We start from the raw sequence: 23631 nt of genomic DNA, 5'->3' as shown, positions 1-23631 counted from the left end.
TTTTTTTTTTCTTGCAAAATGATCTCGTAGCACACACCAGACTCCCACGTTTCACGTAAAAGTCGACTACAGCTTTTTGAAGAACCGGGTTTCAGAATTCAAACAATGAATATTTCAGTGCCATATCAGACTGGGTATAAGTAAGCTGCAAACACGCATGCCCAACCCAAAACACCAAATTCCTTGTTAACAAAACCATTCTCCCACATCTGCATGCATTCTCATATAGTATCACTTCGCACTAATCTTTCCAACTCAAGTTCAATTCCTTCAATATCCCACAACCAGCTTCAGTTTCTATTTCATTTTATCTCTGCATCCATTGACAGCCTGTCTGGTGCAATTCCACGGTTCAAACAGCTTTGAAACAATGACACCCCGGCACAAAAAGAACCAATTTTTTTGAGGAAACTACAACCATCCAAGAAAATTGATTATTGTGAGGCATTTGATCAAACACTTGGGCGAGGTGAGCCAGTTGCGCGTGATGGTGAAACCGGAGAATGTGGAGTAAAATATGAACTAGAAAAGAAGGCTGCAGAAAATAAGAGTTGAAGGTAGGTTATGGACAGACGCAGTTAATTTGGTCCGTCAACACGAATTTTTTTTTCTTTTAGTGTATCATGAAAACAAAAAGACCTTTCATCTGATACAAACGCAGGTTCATTTTGTTCGGGAGAACTTTTTAAAGGGCACTTGTCGAGACTCGCTTCAGTCTGAAACTGAGTCGACAATTAGCGTCTTTTACCTTCTTTTCTAATAAGATCGGGAAACCACTTACTGGATTTATCAATTGATCAACGAACTCTGGACCCACACACAGTGTGTGTGCGCGCGCGCTAAGAATTAGGCACATGAATTGGTAAGGAGTTTTACAGCTGTAGAAACCACAATGGATGGGGACTCTGTAAAAGGACAGAGCAGTGAATAAAAAATTGGCTCAAGCGACTCATTTTAATCCCCACAGGCCGTGATGCCCTGTCAAATTCAAATATTTAATTTGCATAGATCACGCAATGATGCAAACTTACAGAAAAGGGTCATAATTGACCATGTCCATGCCCAAGCAGTATCACGATGCCTCATACTCAACACCAAATCCACCATTCAACAAGAGAAATCCGTAGCTTAATCCTTATGTTTTACTTAATAAAGGACAAAACTTTGTATGTAAGCAAACAAACCGATGCAAAAGAGTTTTAGTATAATCAGGAATAAGATGAAAATTCAGGGGGGCAGGAGGAACATGCTTGTTAATGTCTATATCAGTTCTATATCCACATGCTGCATCTGCTATTGGAAACAAGAGACAAGGACAGACATATCCTACCAAATTCATAGCAAAAGATACCAATCTTTCATGCTTGGTCGGGTCTCCAGAGCGGAACATTATTTTACAGCGGAGTACAATAAGATCATTGGTCAAAATATGGATATGTATATACTTTTGTACTTAAATCTCTCCAAACTCGGTAACAGACAACCATTAACTTAATTTATGAGGGGAAAACAAGCTTTCGTGACAGCAATTAAAAACAGAGATAATGTTGGTATGAAATGGACAAACACTCCAACCAACTTTCATTATCAAGGGGATTTTATCGGTTATAATTTTGTAGAAGACAGGAGCTGGGTCATGAGCACAGATACCAAAAGCACTACACTAGGTCGTGCTGTCACATAAATGTAGTCCTTACATGAATTGAAATCAAACAGACAGCTCGGTTCGAGAGATCAGAATTCCATCAGTATCTGCATAGAGCCATTCCCCATCACAGATCCTTGTCCCAGCAATATTTATGGGAACATGCTTTTCCCCCATGCCTTTCTTATTGGCTTTCATGGGATGGGAAGCTAGGGCTCTCACCCCAATATCACAACCATTGATCTCATCCACATCTCTTATACATCCATTGACAATAATACCGGCCCATCCATTGTTTTGAGCTTGTACGACAGGGTTGCCACCCAATATGGCACAGCGTAAACTCCCCCCTCCATCAACAACTAGAACTCTTCCGTTGCCTTTCTCTTCAAGAAACTCACGAACTAAAACATTGTCTTCAAACACCTTCAAGGTAACTATAGGTCCAGAGAATACCTGTCGACGACCATAAATCTGAAAAATTGGCTGAAGGGCACGAAGCTCCCCACTCAAAACTAACTGTGGGTTCGCATCACACACTTCAGCGGTAGTAACCAAGGCCATTTACTTGAAAAACCTGGAAAAAGAAAATATATCATATGTGTTAGATTAGTGTATAACAAACGGAAATCAATCCTGGTTCACCGAATGAAATTGAATATTATGACAAACGGGTGTCATAGATCCGGCTCTACCCCTACTCGATTAACTTATTTTAAATTAACCATGGCAACTGCTTTTTATTGAAAAACAATGTTTATAATATAAAAAGACAGAAAAACATGTAATAACTATTTTTAAGTAATTAAAAGCATGTATCAGAATATTTTAATGTTTTTTACTAAAATTTTTAATGAGTGCTCACAAGACACTCATCAGAGCTCTACTTGCCTAAACTTCTTAATATAAACTCGTTATAATGAAAAAGGTTAAATGAATTAAGTTTCTCACCCAAGCAACAATTATATTATGCACTATTTCAAATCAGTTTTTAGAGAAACTACTTGAGAAAAATTTTACGAATTAACTTATATTTATGCTAACTTTCACTTACGAGAGAAGTTTAATTCGTTTTACCTTCGTGTTCTTCTCCTATCAGTTTTGAGTGAGAAATTAATCCAAACATGACCCAAGAAGATTTGCTCAATTAAAGTAGCAGAACAGGGAGTCCTGCTGGTGAGTGTCCTATGGTTTTTACTACTGATCAAAATGAAGATATCTTAACAATATTATTTCATAATTTGCTAATACATATTTCCTATTTGATTCCTTAACTAATATCCAAAGCAAACTAGTTTCCGAGAACAAAGACACTGGGTACCAAACCAATTTGTTCTTAATGCATAGGTACATGCATGTCTACCAGCCAAGCTTGCATTTACACATAAAGCCATCAACAATCTGTGTAATCAAGTAACTAATATGTCTGTGGAGTTCATCACAAAACTCATTCTCCGTGATTGGTATCATTCTACAATCGAAACTAAATTGGAAAATTCATAAATATAATAATCAACAGCCACACAAGACCTTAACATAGCAATCAAACCTAGAGAGAAAATCAAAGAGTTAATAAACTAAAAAAAAAAAGTTAATTAGAGATAATCCGAAACCAAACAAACACAGCGGGATCAATGCGGTTTAGAGCTGAAGACCGTAGGGAGAATAAAAACAGAGAGTGAATCAACACTTAGACCTAAGCATCCAATTCAAAACTTCCAAAAACAGAATCAAACACGGATCAAGTAACGATTTGAATAGGTATTATAAAAAGAGAGCGAGAGAGAGCGAGAAAAGGATTCGAAAATCAAGAGCGATTTGCGAGTAAGAATGAATCGGAAAATGAAGAGACGTACCGATGGAGAAATAGATCTGAAGTTGGAAAGAGGCGAGAATGAATGAAAACGCGGAAGGAGTTAAAGCGTTGAGGTACGAGCGAGATATTCTTGTCTTCCCACTCACTGCAAATATATTTGATAGTTGATAGTGAGTGAAAATGAAAATCACAATATTATCAACTCAAATGCTTCTGACTTGTGAACGGGTCTTAAGTCTTAACCATATTAGTAAATAAATATAAATATTTCAATTTTAATTCTACTAACTTATATATAATATAATTATTACTATCTCTTCATTGACTTTTCCTTTTCTTTATCCGTTCTATTTATGAATGAAAAAAGTTTTCTACCTTTTATATTATAAATTAATCGGAAAACCTATAAAATACAATTAAAGTTCCGCCAAATATTCTTATTTATCACACATAACATTATAATGTAAGAAAAATATCGAAACATTATAAATTACCACAAATGATTTGTCAACTTTTATAATGAATTTGACTATGTACAGAAAATATTACAATGAAAATACAAAAGTTCACGCTTGTAATATAGAAGTCAACTTGTTTATTTTTAATTAATAAAGTCGTAATGAAACAATTATTTGTGAAACAATGTTACATTTAAATAAATGGCTGAATAAAGAGGTATAAGAAAATAAAACGGGAAAAGGATAAAAAAGATGTTAAAAAAATAGTGCGTAATTATAACTCTTGTATAAAGAATTGGTTAATTCAATATCAAACGTAACCACTTCATTCAATTCAAAAAATTGGTAAGCTATTGATATTTTTGACTAATTGTCCTCGTCACGAGTCACAACCAAGTATCACAGATGAGAAAGCGTGGATTACGTCATCAATTGGCCATTATTGAAGACAAATCTCATTCACATTTTTTCATTAAAACTAATACTATATGTATTTCTTACATTCCGTCTCCAATGGATTTTGAAAAAAAAAATCTTTATCATACTTATTAAAAAACTCTCCTATGTTGACTATTAGTCACAATAATTTTAAAGCTCATTTAAGTTAATATGTAGAAATTATTTTATATATTTTCTTTAATTTATAGATAAACCTTATGAGAAAGTTTATCTATGGAGAAGTTGAGAGTTGGTCCAACACAGTAGGTGATCAATTTTTACTGTATATTATGTGTATCACAAAGGCCACTAGTGGAAGTGCAGTGCAACTCATGCTTCGCTGTGAATGGAGAATCGCAATCTGGATCCTGTGTTTCTGTAGCACCACACGTGATCATGGGATTTTCCGATCCTCAGTTTTGGAGAGATACGATCGTTAATCATTGCAATGTTTAAAATGTAAACAAAAAAATCCACTAACAAACACCGACACCACGATAAAGTTTGATTCAAATCACTAACCATCTTAATTATTCAAATCCCAAAATACGAAATATGCAACAACAAATTCTTCTAGTTTAATGTTCTGGCTATCACTGAAAATACTGAGGTACTGCTCCGAAATTCTTTAGAAAATAGGTTTTCATTTTGACTCTTATTGGGTGGGAATACAGGTACCCTTCATTACATGATGCAGCAAGCTGCTCTCTGATTTTATGTCAATTTGTGAATGGTCTTCATGTCAATGATCTCACCGAGAGTTCCTTGCTCGAGATGGTCCCACCATTTGAATAAGAAATTGTCCACAACTAGTCTGAACCATGGGGACAGTTTCAGACCTTCTTCTCCTGCATCAGCTTTCCTCAACAGCTCCTTCAACTGGTCGCGGTTCACATACTTGATATCAGCCACTTCATCAGGATTGGGAGTCACGTTAACATCCCGGACAATAAAAAGCAGATAGTCCACTGAAATCAAGGAGAGGATAAAGAAAAGTTGTCAATAATTAACATTCCTTGCACATACATAAACGCACAAATATCAGCAGATTAGGACCTATTCAGCTGGAATAAAACGTACGCCCCAAATAGCACTGAGAGAGCTATTAATGATGCATATTTAGATTTATGATTGCATTGCCTAAATTATTGTTAATTAACCCTGGTTAGTTATACAACTTAATCGGCTTGCTGAAAAAGTTGATAACAATTAAATTGGCTTACGTTCATGCTCTCCCCATTTGCCATCAGAAGGTGCCTTGTAAAGTATGCGACCCAGTGAGGTGAACTGGTCAACTGGTACATCTTCAGCAGGAATACCGAGCTCATCCAAAAGCTTCCTCTGAGCTGCATTTCTTACTCCTGGTAACACAAGATGGAAAAACGTAAATAAAAAGGAGCAATGACAGAGTAGATTTGTCTAGTCGTTTGAATGAATATAAAAGGTACATAGTGTATACCAAGGGCATTCTCTTCAATCAGCTCAGATTCACGGTACAGTGGATGGCTGCAACAGGTGTTTGTCCACACAAGAGGGAATGTTACCTTGGTTGCAGATCGTTGCTTCATCATGAAGAGCAGAGAATCTCAGTCAACACACCCAATTAAATCATGAATCTAAGACTTTAAAACACATACAACATAGAGAACTTTTCACCAAATAGTCATCCGAGAGATACAAGCATTAAGTGAACATAGATTTTGTAACAACAATAGTAATTTAAACAAGAGGCAATTAAATGTTACAATGTTGCTCACAATAAATAGTTCAATGTACAAGTCATGATGAAGGTGTTATCAAATTACAAATAAGAACAATTATAACCGGTAAAAAAATGAATGTTACTAGTGACCTTGTTTGTCACTTCAGTGAATGAATGACCTTGAAGACTTGGTATTTTATTGATTTTCCTTATGCTTAAAATTAATTGCAAAGAGTGACATTCAAGTAGTTAACAGCAAAAGGTCATTTCCCCTTCAAATATTGAGGACCACTAGGTCTATGGCCCACCTCGTGATTTGCATGCAGATGTAAAGCTTTCTAATCAGTATGCACAAAACACTGAAACAACAATGAGAAATATAGATACAATTGATAACCAGTACATAAAAACAAATTTTATCCACAGAAACAGAGATATGATATAACAAAATGAGGTTCAAATTCTGCTTGATGCTTTTGAAATCAATAGGTTTAGTTTAAACAAGATGTAATTGCAAGCTTATGAGGCAAGAAAAACATCAATAATAAACATACCTGGAGCAGCAACTCATACTTTGAGTTGAACAGAAATACACTAAAAGCTCTATGCAGCAAATTTTCAGCCTCAATCTTCTCCATCAAGTGACCTAATAAAAATCAATGAAGCTCAAAAGAATAAATTAACCAGATCTTTAGGCAGAGAGGAGAAGCCGAAAAACAGAAAAAGAAAACTAGATATCTAAAAAAGATGTTCAAAAATTCTCGAGGACTATTTCTTTAGGAAGACAAAATCCGTAGAAGCAGTGAAAATTTATATTCCATTTCAGTTGTCTACTGATGACGTTGATCAAAATCTACTATCAATCTATAGTGCAAAAAAAATTCAATTTTGCAGCTCTTTAACGCTTACCACATTGGTATTCAGTAGTTTGTTCGCATTAATGTAATAGCTTGGTTCTCTACTACATTATAAATTACTAATTTTACCAAGTTTCTCATTAACAACCATTCATTATACGTAGGGTGCATATCATGAGAGAAGCCCATCCTAACCATGTGTGTATAATATGGTCCGGATAAGCCTCCTCACTAGAGCATGATCTCGCTTGACATGCTTCTGTATGTGTGTGCATGCCAGAGAACTGAAAACAAAATTACTGCATAGCTGTTAATTCAATCCAAAACAATAACTGATAAAACATAATCATTACAAACCAAACTAGATAGTATATTTAAGATTTAGATTTTACTCCTTTTAATCACAGGAAGACGTTTCCAAACATGGACAACACAATATTTCTAGATGAACCGCAATATTAATATTTTTTATCTCAAATCTTCATATCAGAGAATATGTCTAGAAAATTTAATGATAGTACATCCCAGAATTTACAAACACCCAAATCAGAAAAAAAAAGCACATTTTTCAGAAAACACAAATTATAAGTTATTGAAGTAAAAGAACATACAAAACAATTTTTTTTACACAAAGCGAGGTGAACCGTTGCAATTGAAAACTAAGAGCATCAAAAGTCCACTTACAATTGTACTTGGAATCGTGACCAACCACGCGGTCATTCTCATCCACCAAAATGCATCTGCAGATGTTCCAAACCCAAAACAATTACAAATTGGAGGCAAGACAAATAATAATAATAATAATATATCACAAACACACTCGCTTAAAAGAATTTTAAAGCCTTATTCGTTAAAAGAATGTAGACAAGACTCAAGAAAGTAAAGTCACTTCCCATTACAGAAACATCTCAGATATTCAAAAGCTCAATTGTTCAAATCTATGCTCTAAACTTCAAAAGTAGCCTATGAAATTGAGAAACAGATTCAATGGACCAAAAATCTTAAATGGACAGATTAGAAAAAACCCAGGCTATGAAATGGTGGTTCATCCTTAACCATTCATGATTCTGAATAACAGAGGCATAACCTGCAACGAAGGGATTCTAAGAACAATAAAAGAAACACCAAAGGTTAGGTTAGAATATCCTAATCACTCTGATTTAACCTAATTCATCTTCCAAATCAATAATTTAACCGGAACTGATGCACATACTTTTCCCAGCCATCAATTGCAAGACGACTATAGTGAAAGGCACACCTGAAGTGCTAAGGCCACTCATCGGGTTAGCACCTCAAGTTGAGGGTGACTCAGCTATACCTGCACGGCCATATTGATTCCATCTCATCCCCTTCTGTTTTTTTTTTTTTTTTTATCGCGAAACTTCATTAGAGAAAGACCCTCAACAGAGCCAAGGGATTGATCCAATGGAGTAAGACAAGGTCATGCATATGGCAAGTTGCAGGTTTCAGTCCTCACTCATCTCCTTGAATTCAGATGAGAAATAATAGACACCGAAGGAGTAAATCAGTCCAGTGACTGGAAAAAAAAAAAAAGTAGCCGCCGATGATTCTCTGTTGGAGACTCGTACGCAGAAAAAGCTGTTGTTCGAAAATTCAACATATTAATACTTTATGTTATGCTACGATTGAGCACGTTTCAAAGTACACACCTCGCCACGTAAAACAGTAACGAAGGAGAATCATGGAAATTTCAGAAAATCGTTTCGGTCAACGTTAGCGAAACTAAAGAAATCAAAGCGCCGCAACACATACCAACAGTCCAATTACACACTAACGCCGCCCAATCAAACAAACAAAACAGTTGACCGAGAAAACCGCATTCCGTTCTCAACAACCAAATCACAGATCAATCAACCAATCAATGAATGACACAATCACAAGAAGTAGTGAAAAAACGGAATTAAAAGAGAGGAACAGACTCGTCATCAAACATAAGGCGGCGCTGGACGGCGTCCATGCCGGCATCGGCGGTGGTCGCGGGAGTTTCACCCATGGCGGTCGTTGAGGAGAAGGAGGCGGAGAGAAGGAGAGGTGTGTGGTGTCTTCTTCTCCTCTGAGAGAAAGAGAGAGAAGAAAGAGAACGATATCCTCTGAAAATGGAAGGAGTGTGCGTAATCACACTTGCCGCAACGTTCCTTTTAAACAGGTTCTGGCTCAGAGTAAAACCGATCGATGATTGTGCCATTTTTCTGATTTTCGATTTCTTCCTTAAACGCAACGCACCAAAACACCAAATACCAAACACCAAACTTTTACTACATAATTACTTCACTTCATATATTGATACCACATATTTATAGAAATTAATAAATTCAATGGTCAAATAATTCGCATTAATCTATTCTTATTTTCTTCTTTGCAATAAAATTATTGTTGTAATAAACAACTCTTGTTATATGGTCTATCTTCTCATTTGGTTTGCTGATTCAATTTTCAGACATGAATATAGAAATATAATTAAAATATTTCTTATTTTGCAAAACTTATTTAAGAGAATAATTTTTGTCGAGACACGTAATTGTCCAGTTGAAAAGAGAAATGTAATGGTAAGCCAATTTTGGGTTTTTTTTTTAATCAGTACAATAAAATCTAATAGATAAATTCCTCTATATATTTTATTTATAAACATACATTATAGGCGAGGTTTCTATTTTAAAATATGATTTATATTTAATGAATATTTTGTATAAAATAAAAATATCTTTTTATATGTACATGATTGATTATAGCAACGGCGGCGTTGTAGCAATGTAGTCAACATCTTGAATAGACTTTGCTTAATGAAAAACATTAATATTTTATTTTTTCCGAAGCCGTTTGAAAATGAATAAAGTGAATGACAATTAAACCAACCAATATCCTTCGTTCAAACGACAGCGTTTTGTTTGGCAAGGATTTTTCAAACCTGATAAAAAATCAACCAGATATTCGCAGAGGAGTGGGTAACGCATTGAAACAAACAAATTTCATCTAATAGAAAATGATTGATAACGAGTTTAGAAATCAATTGATAATTATATTTAAAATGTAAAAATAATTATCATTCTCTTTTTAATCATATCTGAGATATGACACAAAACACACTCATTATTAGTCTTAGATTTATAAGTAGTTTGGTGGTGGACTTAAAAAAGACTTTAATTTATCGAATATTTTAAAGTGTTACTCAAAAAGTAAAAAATTTCAATTATAGTAATTACAAAATATTTAAATAAAAATTCAATATCTTTATTATTTATTAAATGAAAATAACAAAGTAAATGCTCCATTAAAGTTATATTAAATGTGAAAAAAAAAACATTAAGATGTGTATATGATATGTAAAATGTTATATTATTAATTAATAAAAAATTATTATTGGTAAATAATTATTAAAAAAACTTACTAATTATGATTGAATGGTATTTTAAAGTTGAATTTCTTATTTTAGGTTTTAAAAATATATAAGACTGAGAAATGGTAACGATAGAGTCCGTTGCCAGGTAAGCGTGGGAAACGAGGGTGCGATAAGACTCGTGGGATACACGCTCTCTTCCCTATTTTGCAATATATAAATTGCACTCGTGGAAAATGAGGTTTTGGTTCAATTAATTATTCTTTTTTTATTTAAGTGCATTTAAGTTATTTTTCAATTTCCTCAATCATACATTAATATCTCTTATCAATTTTAACAAAAATCTTAAATTTAAATATTATAAATGAAATATAATAATTAAATAGAATACTCTACTTAAAATTATTTATTGCATAAAAAAAAGAAAAACTTTTGGACTATAAACACTTACCGGAACAGTTTGGTATGTTAACCATTTTATAAGATGACATATTCATTTTTATCAAGTCAGAAGCGCACTTTCTTCCTGCACTTTCATATTTTCTACATAAATCATATGCATTTCGAATTATATAATGTATTTTGGATTGTATATTTCAAAATAGAAAATTTTGTTTTTCTCCAAAAATACAAATTTTTGTTTTTCGGATTGTAGTGTTGAAAATATATATTTTATTTTACATTTTGAAATATATAATACTTTGTATTCTCGATCTTCTATTGTAAAACATTTTAAAAGGTTTAATTACTATTTGAGTACCCTAATTTGTTGGTTTGATTCATTTTGGTCCCTTTATTATTTTTTTGTTTAATTTTGTCTTCTAATTTTTTAAACAGGTTCAATTTGGTCCATGTGGTTAAGTTGATGTTAATACCGTCAACATACATGTCATTTTGTGGAATTTTAAATTTTTTAATTTTTTTATAAAAAAAATTAAACTGTCAGGTGTCACTTTATGGTTGTGACATGTGTCAATTTGAAAGTTTTTTATTAAAAAAATATATACTGCCACGTAGTAGGTCAGAATTATGTCATATTGGTTGTATTCAATTTAGTCCCTTTATTTAAAATTTTGATTCAATATAGGCCTCATCTTTTAAAATGATTCAATTTTATCATCTCCAATTTGATACCAAATTAATGATGAGTTAAATATGTTTTTGGTCCCTTAACTTTAGAGGATTTTGGAACTAGTCAATTTCAAAACTTTTGACCAATTTAGTTCTTTATCTTTCAAAATACGTGGATTTAGTCCTTTTAATCAAAATTTGTTAAGTTTATTTGACATTTCAAGCACGTATCATAATAGTATTTGACTTAACATTAAAGCAAAAATGTTACAAACCATATAAACAACTCAAATACAATCTTGAAATGCGTAAGAAACATCAAATAAAGCTAACAAAATTTAATTAAAAGGACAAAATTCACGTATTTCGAAAGATGAATAACTGAATTAGTCTAAAGTTTCGAAATGGACTAATTTCAAAATTTACTGAAAGTTAAGAGACCAACAACATATTTAACCTATTATTAATTAAGCTTAATTACAACTTATATATTCATGTTAAAATAATTTTTTATCATTTATACATAAATCACTCCCTAAATACTCATGTTATTTTATTTCTTATATTTGTTCACTTGTAATTGTACACTTTAAATTTTGTACACATGTAAAAAAAATACTATTTTCAATAGTTAGGTGGAGTAATTTGATCTATAAATATATTAAAAATTATTTTAACATGTATATATAAGTTGTAATTAAACTTAATTAATAATTTGGTCTCAAATTAGATAGGACAAAATTGACTCATTTAAATTGGGAAACTAAATTGAATTAAAATTGTAAATAGATGGACTACATTGAAAACAACCCTTGACACGTGACACAATTGTGACCTGTCATGTGACACTTTTTTAATTAAAAACAATAAAAATTAAAAAAATTCTCAAGTTGACACGTGGCACAACATAAACACGGCAGATTAACTTTTTGAATGAATAATTAAAAAAATTAAAACAAAATAAAAAAAATTGAACCTTTTTAAAGGATTAGAGACCAAATTAACAAAAAAAATAATAAAGAAAAAAAATGGATCAAATAAAAAAATTATGGGATGAAAATAGTAATTAAGTCTATTTTTAATGTTTTTAATTATATTTCAAAATATTCAAAAATATTTTAAAACGATAATTCAAGAACTGGCTATCATATTCAAAATATTTTAAAATGATAATTTATTATAACCAATAAGTTAATTAATACTCTCACCCAATCTCAAACATTTAAATGGTATTCAAACAAAACAATTCATGCATGGAGATAAAAATTTCATATCTATATCATTTGTCATAATATTCTATTAAAAAAACATAAATAATTTATCTCAAATGTAACTCTTTGCTCTAAAGAGTAACACCCAAGTCGAGTAGAAGAACTGTAACAAAATATTTAAACATTAAGAACAAAAATAATAAAAGTTCAGTAAAGTTGAGAGAATTTATTAATTAACCTCGTCCTGATGGATCACAAATTCCAAAAAATAAAAAATAAAATAAAATAAATAATATCCAAAGCATAAAGGAACTTACTCTTATTGAAAAATTGGTGGATTGAAAATAATTCTTCCTTCTCTTACTCCTACAAGGTGTTATAAAAATCTTAAAGATATAAGGTTTAAGCAATGAGAAAAAAGGGAAGTTAAAAATAAATTCTTAAAGATATAAAATAATTAAAAAGTGTATGAAAGTTTATAATATCACTAAATGCATTGAAAATATTATATACATATTAAGAATAAGAGTCATGTTGAGTGATGTATTGTGAATATTTTAAAAAAGTTTATATACAGATACATTTATTGTTGTTTTTGTTCTAAAAAACAAACTTTAGATGGAACATAATTTGGAATGGATGGAGAAACATTTGTTTCCATTGTTTCTAAAATCTAATGTAATATTTGTATAATTTTTCGGTCATATTGTCATTTACACTTAGCATTTTTGAATTTTGTTCAAATGATCAAAACTTTTAAAAGCGTTTTTTTTTTCCTACTGAAATGTTTTTATGGTGGAAAATGTAGGTAAAGGGAATAATTAACTTTAACTTATGTTAACTCAATTGATTTGGAATCTTAGTGTGGAATTAAATTTAAGTTAAATGATCAAAGGTTTTAAAAAGGTAAGTCCAGAGATTAAGAGAATTCGTAAACTTAGTTTATCTAAGTCGACGTTTAGTATGAAGTTGAATTTTTTAAAATAAGTGATGAGGATGCATAAAGTTAGACCTTTGAGTTGTTGAGTAGTTTAAATTACAAATTAGTATGGTTATATGATATGATTTGAGAACATGAAAACGTATGAATTGTCAACTTTTAGCAATAAAATTGTATTTTTGATTATTTTTATATGCTTTAATTATTTTGGATTACGATACCTTTATGTTATTCTTGTATTTAAAGTAGTAATTTTAATACGGTGACAGGAGTGTTTTAATTCAGGATTAAATATATTTTTGGTCCCTTAATTTTCAGTGAATTTTGGAATTAATCCATTTTGAAACTTTGAACCAATTTAGTCCTCCATCTTTTGAAATACGTGAATTTAGTCATTTTAATCAAATTTTGTTAAGTTTATTTGACATTTTAAGGGCATTTCACAATAGTATTTGACTTAACATTAAAGCAAAAATATGTCAAACAGTATAAACAACTCAAATACAATCCTAAAATGCGTACGAAACATCAAATAAACCTAACAAAATTTGATTAAAAGGATTAAATCCACGTATTCCGGAAGATGAAGGACTAAATTGGTCAAAAGTTTCAAAATGGACTAATTCCAAAATTCACTGAAAGTTAAGGGACCAAAAACATATTTAACCCTTTAATTTAATTTAATAATGTATTGTTAACTGATGTTTTAAATTTTTTAAGGATGAACTGGGAAAACTCTCCAAAATTACTTTATTAATAGAAAAATAAAATAAATACAAAGAAATATAAAGATAACTTTCTTATGTCGTTTGATTCTGAGTACATCTACACTTTTCAAAACAATAATTTAACACAAACTTCACAAATCTTTTATTACAAGAGAAATCAAATACAATCTTCAAGTGTCTTTAACTCGGGATAAGAAACATCATGAACTTATAATCTTTTATATAGTCACTAACATAGATCCCCTAAGTTATCATAGGCGATGTAGGACTTTTCAATACATGTTATTTTCATCAATCCAAAATTCTACACCCTGATTAAAATAAACACATCTTCATTGTCTATACCAGCCATCATACTCCACCATGTATCACTTAGAATCGAATCGTCCTGAGAATTTTCACTTGGAATTAAACTATCCCAAGAATTTCTACTAGTAATCAAACAATCCCAAGAATTTTCACTCAGAATTAAACTATCCCAAGAATTTCCACTTGAAATTAAACCATTCGAAGAATTTTCACTTGGAATCATACCATCCAAAAATTTCCACATGGAATCAAACCATTCCAAGAATTTCCACTTGGAATTAAACCATCCCCATAATTTCCTCTTGGAATCAAACCATCCCAAGAATTTTCATGCACTCTATATCAATGTTAACTAATATTTGTGTATCACAACACACCTTGCATAAGTATTAACCAATGATCGCTCATAAACACCATACACACTTCGGTGAAACTATGCCGCAACCCACGACGCAAAACCATCAAACATTGTGACGTAACACCGATTGACGTAGCACCACCATGGAACCACGACATCCCGTCGCCAACAAAGCACTGCGCGAAACTCTACCATTAGACATCTTCCACCATGCGAAAATCGAAACACCTCCGCAGATCCAGGAGCATCTCACCACACACGAACTCCACTGTAGATCTCGCACGACTCATAGTCCTTGCACCTCCACGAACCCAATTGCAGATTTCCCGCGTCAACACAATGCTGACAATGATCCTTCTATCAAATTTCTTGTTGCAACTTCAACAACACAAGGATGATTCTCTAACAAGGAATTAATTTTTTCTGATGTGGACGATCAGACTAAGCTGCAACTATAGAGCATACTAAGAAAAAATCCTACCGAACCATATCTCTTGATACCACTATTGGAAAACCCCTTGAGAATCACTTGATTTAATAGAGAAATAAAATAAACACAAGGAAACACATAGACAACTCTCCCATGCGTTTTGACCCCGAGTACACCTACACTCTCCAAAGCAATAATTTAACCCACACATCACCATGCTCTTATTACACGAGTATAAAAAATAAGAATAAGAAGAATCAAATACAAGCATAAAGTGTCTTTGACTCTGGGGAAGGAACATCATGGACTTAGAGCCCTTTATATAGTCACTAACACTCACCCCTAGGTTATCTCAAGCGATGTGGAACTTTTCAAGACATGTTATTTTCATTAGTTCAACACTTTTTGTTGTTGTGGGTTACACAATTGTCTTGTGGCGAAGGCTAAATGGACAAAGTCACAATCCTATAATGAGATTCCTAGTTGGACAATTGTTGAGGGAGAAATTGTTGTAGGTGCCATCAATTGTCTTATGGCAGAGGCCAAGTGGGTCGGGTCACAATCGTAGCGCTTAGGCTTGTGTTACACTCTTAAGTAAAAAGAGTTGCGCCCTGACTAATGACTGTAATTTTTTGCCCAGTGGTAAGCACTCGGTCCTAACAATTGATATCAGAGATCAGGTCACGAGTTTGATTCTTGATGGGCAGTTGTTAATGGAGAGATTGTTGCGAGTTGCACAATTGTCACGTGGCGAAGGCCAAGTTGGCCAAGTCACAATCCAAGAGTGAGATTCCAACTAGGACAATTGTTGAGGGGGAGATTGTTGCAATTGTTGAGGGGGAGATTGTTTCATGTGCCATCAATTTTCCCGTTGTAGAGGCCAAGTGAGCCGGGTCACAATCGAATCAAGGGATTTGAGCTTGTGTTACACTCTTAAATAAAAAAAAAGTTGTGCCTTGACTAATGGTTATAGTTTTTGGCCTAGTGGTAAATGCTCAACCCTAACAGAATGTTTCAACTGATAAATAAGTTGAGGTGTTTTTGTATCTCTTGTTTTTTCAAATACTTCTTACTTAATAAAAATACTATTATTCAAGTGAAAATAAGACATAGATAATATGCTTTTCACAATGATATATTCTCTCTTAAATGATAATATTCTCGCTCAAATCATATATTATTGTTTAAGTGAGTGATTGTTGTTCAAGTGACAAAATTTCATTCATGTAGAAATAATGTAGAGACCAAATCTTGTATCTCGCGATAGTAAGATTGGATTGTGTTGCATAACTGACTTTTGCATGATGAAATTAGTATGTTTAAAGTTGAAAACTATTATGTATATGTGTACAAGTAGATTACAGTGTCTAAAAAGAGGTTATTTGATTAATGATATGAGATATTGTGTGTTTTATGAATAATAACAGGCTTTGAATCATTTAGTGTTATTCATGATAAGTTATATATGAATCACTAAGTGTGACTGGTGATATGTTATACATGGAATATGAGTGGTAGTAGTGTGATCTTATGTATGTGCCAATAGTTATAGAGCAAATAATATTGAGATGTGTTGAAAGTTACAAATAAATTAGATGACCAAATTATAGTGTGTAAGTAGGTGCAAACCTCACCTTGCAAACTAATCTTGCAAGGTTGAGTTAGACTTAAAGTCAATTCTTAACATGACATGACAGTCACAAGTTAGAGCCTATCTTGACGAAGTTTCTTGCTTATTTGTTTATTATTCTATCTCTTATCGACGCAGGGATGTGCTAGAAGTCTCACATCAACTAAATACAAAATCAATTTACAATATATAAATACATGCAAACCTTATCTTACAATTCCGTTTTTTTAAATGCAAACCTTATCGTGTGGTAAAATGATAGTCAACCAAAATTTTATACCCTAAGTTAAGAACTTGAAATGATTATTGACGATTGTGAAAATCATTTTATTCTGAATATGATAAATTGTTATAAATAGAAAATTATTAATATATATTTTATTTTTATATTCAAATTTAATCATAATACTTAATTTTTTTTATTAATAAGATTTATAATGACCTATTGTTGTAATTATTAGTAAGTGTATCTATGATATTAATTCTCTTTCTATTAATATTTGTAATAATGTTTTTGACAATATATATATATATATATATATATATATATATATATATATATATATATATATATATTTACACAAATTTTATCCAAGCATTAATTTTAAAAGGATATAAACTTTGAGATGAACATAGATGCACTTGTTTAAAAAACTCAACAAGATAAACATTACAAAAGAAAAAAACAGTATTAAAAAATGTTATGAACTTTTACATTGTTTTTATGATGCACACAATGGATTCCTAAACAAAGTGGTTAATGAATAAGAGTGACCGGGTTTTCGCATACCAATAAGAAAAATAAATAAATAACCTTGTTAACATGACTTGCTGGTTAAAAAAATATTAATAACTTTTTGAAGAAAAAAGTTTACTTATGTATTTTTAATTTGTATAAAAGAATGCAAAAACTTGACATACAAATTAGTCCCAACTAAAAACAAACGCAACATGATACAAACGATTATTACATGATTAACAACAATATACATAACTATATATGTAATTGTTTTTATATATTTGTAACAGTTTTTATGAACAGTAATTACAATTTTAAGTAAAGGTTTTGCTTAAATAAAGAATATATAATTTTGTATAATTTAGTAACAGAGATTAAAATATATTTTTTAAGAAGATTACCTGTAATATTAAAAAAAAACATTTTCTATTTTAAAAATCATTTAGATTTCTTCTTATCGTTATTTGATTTGCAATATAGTGTGTACCAGTATTACATCATTTTGTAGTTTATGTTACATTTAATATATTGCATTTTAATCTTATTTTATTATTTTTATAAATTACTTTTTCATATCTAATCATCAAAAGAATCCTTATAGTTTAAATGTAATCATTGGATGAATTATGTGATTTCTATGTATTCTAAAAGTCATATAAAATTTATCCAAATTCACTCTAGAAAACTCACAATATTATATCTTTTTTAATATAAGAAAACTTATGGTAAATAAAAGAAATCTCAATCAAATACCGTCAAATTAAGAATCAAATTAAACAATCTTAATAGAATATGAAAATACTTATTTCTATATTAAAAAATACAATAAAAGACCACTAATTTTTTTTTATAAAATAGCTATTTTATATAGCATGAATTGGAAAATCATGAACTCAGGATTTTTAAGTAATTATCTGAACGTTCTTAAATATCTGTTTATTTAAGATTATTGATATTTATCTTCGACCTAACAGTTTAAGATGCTAATCACTAAAATCAACGTCAATATGAATATTAATATAATTTGTTCAAAAATAAATATCGATTAACTAATTAATTAATGAATAATATAAATACAGGCGTGGGAGACCAAACTTAGAGTTCTGTTCTGTCCTGTTTCCTCTTTTCCTCCTTTCTCAATTTCTCTCCGTTCTTCCCAACCAGCACCGAGTCACAGACTCACCGATCTTTCGATCCTCTTTCGTCTTGGTTTATGAGGTATCTATCTTCTTCCTCTTTCTTTTCTTCTTCGTACTTTCTCGTTTCATGTTTCTTGTTTTGCATTTCACCGATCTAAACCACCGCATCGAGATCCCCTTTATCAATTTCTTTCCACGCCTTTTATGGTAAAAATATTAGATCAGCAATCTCTGCTGTTTTTTCATCGCGATTTAACCAGATCCATAGCCTCTTTGCGATTTCCTTTCGGAAAATTGTCTCAATTTACCTTTTCACCCTTTGCCCTAACGCCGTCTGATCTACCCTCACCGATTTGATTTCTTGCTCCTTTTCATTTTATTTAATTATTGTTGTTATTCGCATCTAGATAAGGATCAAAATTATTTCCGTTGCTAATTCTGGTTTATTTTTTTGCAGCTCGAAGGAGAGACCCACTCTTGGGTGAGTTTCGTGTTCTTTTTTTGCTGGACTATCCTGTTTTCTTGGTTTCTTGTTTTCTTGTTTTATGCTTTGTGTTGCATGGATGATATAGGTTATGTTCTTTTTGTTACTGCATGAACTATGTTTATGTAGTATGTAAACTATGCTTATATCACATACCTTGAAGAGAAGGAAAATGATATTAATCTTGTAATATGCAAAATCATTTAATTTTTTGTTTTTTTTTTTTTTGCCTTCTTTTACCTTCCCGACATCCTTAGCACGTAAGTAAAATATTTGCTGAACTAAAAGTGAGAGTTTTATTTATTTATTGTGCTACCTTCACTATCTTTTGAGTTATCTTTCAATTGATTCGGATGCTCTTGCACTGCTAATTTACTCTCTCATGATACTGTTGCACGAAAAGTGAACCATACAAACCATACAATTTTTTTTATTGCGTAAGATGCTTTCTAACATTTGCGTCTAGCGCGGTCTTGGTTATTATCATCTTAATAAACCGCGGTCTTGGTTATGTAAGTGGTGCTGTGCATATGATATGACTCTGGTATCTACAGTTGATATTCATGTACAATGATATATAGCTAATCCATGTAACACGTATTGTTATTGTGTTATTTTTTTCTTTTCATTTTTGCAAGTCTGTTGGGTTACTTATCCTTTTCTTGTTTATCTCCATCCCCAGTGGCACGCGGATTAAGACCCGCAAACGGAATATTGCAGCGCCCCTGGACCCTGCAGCATTCTCGGATGCAGTGGTCCAGATTTATTTGGATAATGCTGGTGATCTGGTAATGTTATAGGTGCATTTACAGTCTTCATTTGTTGCCTGTCTGCATTGCATACACACTGTCTTGCTTTGATTTATTCATACAACTGATGTGGTAATCTGTGAATGCAGGAACTTATTGCTAAGAGCATTGAATCTTCAGACCTTAACTTCTCAAGATACGGTGACACCTTTTTTGAGGCAAGCTTCCTAAACCAACAGAAAACCTCTGTTCTCTAATTGTCGATTCAGTACCATGCATTCTCTTGAGCGATTTGGAAATCTTTTTACTTTGGATTTTGATTACAATGAATTGGATGCATAATTCGAAGCATTATGGCATTCATTCGTTGATGATATCTGTAACTATCATGGTGTGGCATGTTTAGATACTGTACTTTACGAAAAAGTTCTCATCGTGTGAGCTTACACATAACTGTTATTTTTCATTATTTTTTTCTATGGAAAGGGAGGAGATTTGGGCTTTTGCTGCCACTGTTCCAAGGCACTGTTATCATTAAATCCATGTCCTGATATTTTTATTAAATAATTTTTTGGATATCATACTTACTAGAGCATTAATACAATCATTATATCGTTATAATGTTCTTCATGCATTCTGAATTTTTAGTGCCTGTTGATTTATTTCACATACGAATGTTCTTCACGCTTAATTTTGCATCACTTTAGGTTGTTTTCACTGGGGGTCGTACACAACCTGGAACTACCAAGCCTGATGAAGGGGACCGTCATCCTTACTCCATAATAGAGTGTGAACCTAAGCGTGAAGTCATCCTACCATCTGTAATCTATATACAAAAGATTTTGCGGCGAAGGCCATTTCTCATCAAGAACCTTGAAAATGTCATGCGAAGATTCCTCCAGTCGTTGGAGCTTTTCGAGGAAAATGAGAGGAAGAAGTTGGCAATCTTCACAGCACTTGCATTCTCCCAGAAGCTGTCTGGTCTCCCACCAGAAACTGTTCTCCAACCACTGCTTAAAGATAACCTTGTGGCCAAAGGGCTAGTCCTGTCATTTATGACTGACTTCTTTAAGGAGTATCTGATTGACAACAGCCTTGATGATCTTATTTCAATTCTGAAACGGGGAAAAGTAGAGGATAATCTTTTGGACTTTTTCCCCCCTACAAAAAGATCTAATGAAGCTTTCTCTGAGCATTTCAGGTCTCGTATCTATATAGAAATAACATGCTTTACAATTATTGCTTCTTACATCATTGTGTTACTTGTACAGGCGATTGGATTCTATTCAATTTTACTTTTGGCAGTTCCAACAGCCTTGTTGGTCTCATTTTGTGAAACAACTATTTTTTGCCGAATACTAATGCACTCATTTCAATCTTAGAGTACTGTTTTTGCTGAATATAATAATTTAAAGCTATTGTCTTTGGTATATGACCTTAGTTAAACTTAATCTTAAATATAATGTTAGAAAGACTTGCAACCCTTGGTTGTTATCCCTGGGTTTTGTTAAACATTCAAGCTTTAGCATAGCACATGCTGTATTTTTTCTTTTTGACAAAGAAATGGAGTTGAATATACTGCAAAATGCTAGTGGCCAATTAACAATTTTATCTGAAGTGTGTAGTTGTAGTTTCTGAATCTGCTGAAGCATGTTGTCATGTACAGCTAGTTTTTGTAATCAGTTTAACGATGATTGATTATGTTATTTTCATTCAATTGCCAGTTTTACTGACATTTTAGCTTTGATGTTAAGATAGACTAATAATGCACTGTGTTTTATCATTCCCTAGTATTCTGTTAACTACGATGGAAACTTATATATTTTTGTCAACTTTTTTAGCAAGGAAGGACTGGTGGCCTTGGTGGAATATAATGAAAAGAAAATTTTCGAAGTGAAATTGAAGGAAATGAAGGCTGCTTTAACAACACAGATAACTGAGGAAGCTGATACAGCTGAAGTCATTGAGACCGTGAAGTTGCGGGTTAGGGATGCTAAATTGCCAGACATTGAGGTGGTGCGGGTAGTGTGGGATGTTTTAATGGATGCTGTTCAGTGGTCGGGGAAAAACCAGCAACAGAATGCAAACGCAGCCCTCCGACAGGTTTTCTTTAGACATTTTTCATCTATGCCAATTTTGTATTTGCATGGTTGAGAATTTTCATGTTTGTTCTTTGGGACCCTGTGGACTCATTTATGATAGGGTTTTTAAAATTCTTGTATTATGGCCTTGGTAAACTTAATAGGTTATTCTTATTAGAATCTGTATGTTAGTTATTTACCTCTGTTTTTTAATTTTGAACTTTTTGAGACTCATGTGAACTTTCAATGCCTAGTTTCAAAGAACTGCTGATGAGCCAATGGATTTGTGTGATTACAGGCTAGCTGGGTACTGCTTACACGTTCTTAGGGCTGGATATGGTGTTATCATATAGTTTTAAGAGATGCACAGTTGGATTTGTTTTAATTATATAATTATCTGTGTAAAAGTTGTTGACGACAGCATTCTGTATTGATGAAGGTAAAAACTTGGGCAGAACTGTTGAATACATTCTGTACCAGTGGGAAACTTGAGCTGGAACTGATGTACAAAGTACAAATGCAATGCTATGAGGATGCTAAACTTATGAAGCTGTTCCCTGAGATTGTTAGATCTCTCTATGACCAGGATGTACTGGCTGAAGATACAATTCTTCATTGGTTCCGAAAAGGAACAAACCCCAAGGGCAGGTATGCAATTTTTCCGAGGACACGTATCCTGTTAAGATAGTAATTTATTGGTTCCTCCTTATGATGTATGTAAATTTTCCTTATTAGTGGTTATTTGGAACTTGTACAGGCAAACCTTTGTGAAGGCGCTGGAACCCTTTGTTATTTGGCTGGAGGAGGCTGAAGAGGAGGAGTAAGTGTTGTGTGGAGGTTCGGGGCTGAAGATATTACCTTGTCTTCAGCTCTTGTACCATTAACTAAGATATTAGCACGTATTGCCCCAAGCTCGATTCTTCGTAGTAGTACTGTTAATTTTATTTATGTTTTGTGTTTGACTATGCTTCGTTGTACCCTTGGGGACATATCACTGTGCTTGCGCCACTCTGATATGTTGTTATACGGGTGCATTACTGTATCTGGAGTGGTCGTTTCAATAATGGGTGTACTGTCCCTCTTAACTTATCGTTTCATCAAATCATTAATGCAGCCGTTGGACGTTTGCTAATTACCTTTAATTCAATGCGAATGTGATAATGTTTTAATGTTTAATGACACTTAACTTTATGTTTTAATGTCTTGGCCATCTATTTTTTCCCGTTATTTTTTAAGTTGAAGTTTTTCATCAACTAGTATTGATTAAGGATAAGTAGACGCAAATAGTTTTAGATTTAAGTAATTTGTTTACAAGTTATTCCACGCCTATTTTCGGAAGTTATTTTCCTCCATTTGTATTAGAATTATTAAGCTTCTTAGTTTTGAAAATTCTTTTGTAATTGTGCTTGGCGCAATTTTTGGGTGATTATAGATGAAAAATGACAGAATCAATTGACACAGATCGTGTTTGCAGATTCCGATCGGTAATAA

At 32.3% G+C, this 23631-nt stretch overlaps 3 protein-coding genes across 3 annotated transcripts; 1 reads left to right on the top strand and 2 right to left on the bottom strand.

Annotated features, from left to right (window-relative positions):
* Window positions 1–1334: 1334 nt before the first annotated feature.
* LOC114185074 (putative 4-hydroxy-4-methyl-2-oxoglutarate aldolase 2) lies at window positions 1335–3702 on the bottom strand. The gene is made up of 2 exons (XM_028072573.2): window positions 3502–3702; window positions 1335–2222 (listed from the first exon to the last, which is right to left on the bottom strand). The coding sequence occupies exon 2, from the start codon at window positions 2207–2209 to the stop codon at window positions 1709–1711; it is 501 nt and encodes a 166-aa protein (XP_027928374.1). The 5' UTR covers window positions 2210–2222; window positions 3502–3702; the 3' UTR covers window positions 1335–1708.
* A 1158-nt stretch (window positions 3703–4860) lies between these two features.
* Window positions 4861–9197, bottom strand: LOC114185005 (isopentenyl-diphosphate Delta-isomerase I). Its single transcript, XM_028072473.2, has 6 exons — window positions 8857–9197; window positions 7601–7656; window positions 6614–6705; window positions 5817–5919; window positions 5581–5718; window positions 4861–5325 (listed from the first exon to the last, which is right to left on the bottom strand). The coding sequence occupies exons 1-6, from the start codon at window positions 9120–9122 to the stop codon at window positions 5072–5074; spliced, it is 909 nt and encodes a 302-aa protein (XP_027928274.2). The 5' UTR covers window positions 9123–9197; the 3' UTR covers window positions 4861–5071.
* Window positions 9198–18766: 9569 nt separating this feature from the next.
* Window positions 18767–23316, top strand: LOC114184268 (uncharacterized). The gene is made up of 8 exons (XM_028071559.2): window positions 18767–18905; window positions 19284–19307; window positions 19993–20098; window positions 20209–20277; window positions 20767–21260; window positions 21901–22162; window positions 22580–22788; window positions 22898–23316. The coding sequence occupies exons 1-8, from the start codon at window positions 18901–18903 to the stop codon at window positions 22962–22964; spliced, it is 1236 nt and encodes a 411-aa protein (XP_027927360.1). The 5' UTR covers window positions 18767–18900; the 3' UTR covers window positions 22965–23316.
* The last annotated feature ends 315 nt before the right edge of the window (window positions 23317–23631 follow it).

This window comes from Vigna unguiculata, chromosome 5 (assembly GCF_037176805.1).
Source record: "Vigna unguiculata cultivar grain cowpea cultivar isolate G323 ecotype 2 chromosome 5, ASM3717680v1, whole genome shotgun sequence".
NCBI classification, from domain to species: Eukaryota; Viridiplantae; Streptophyta; class Magnoliopsida; order Fabales; family Fabaceae; genus Vigna; species Vigna unguiculata.
Note: the sequence above shows the minus strand (reverse complement) of the source record. Positions and strands in the feature narration are given on the sequence as shown.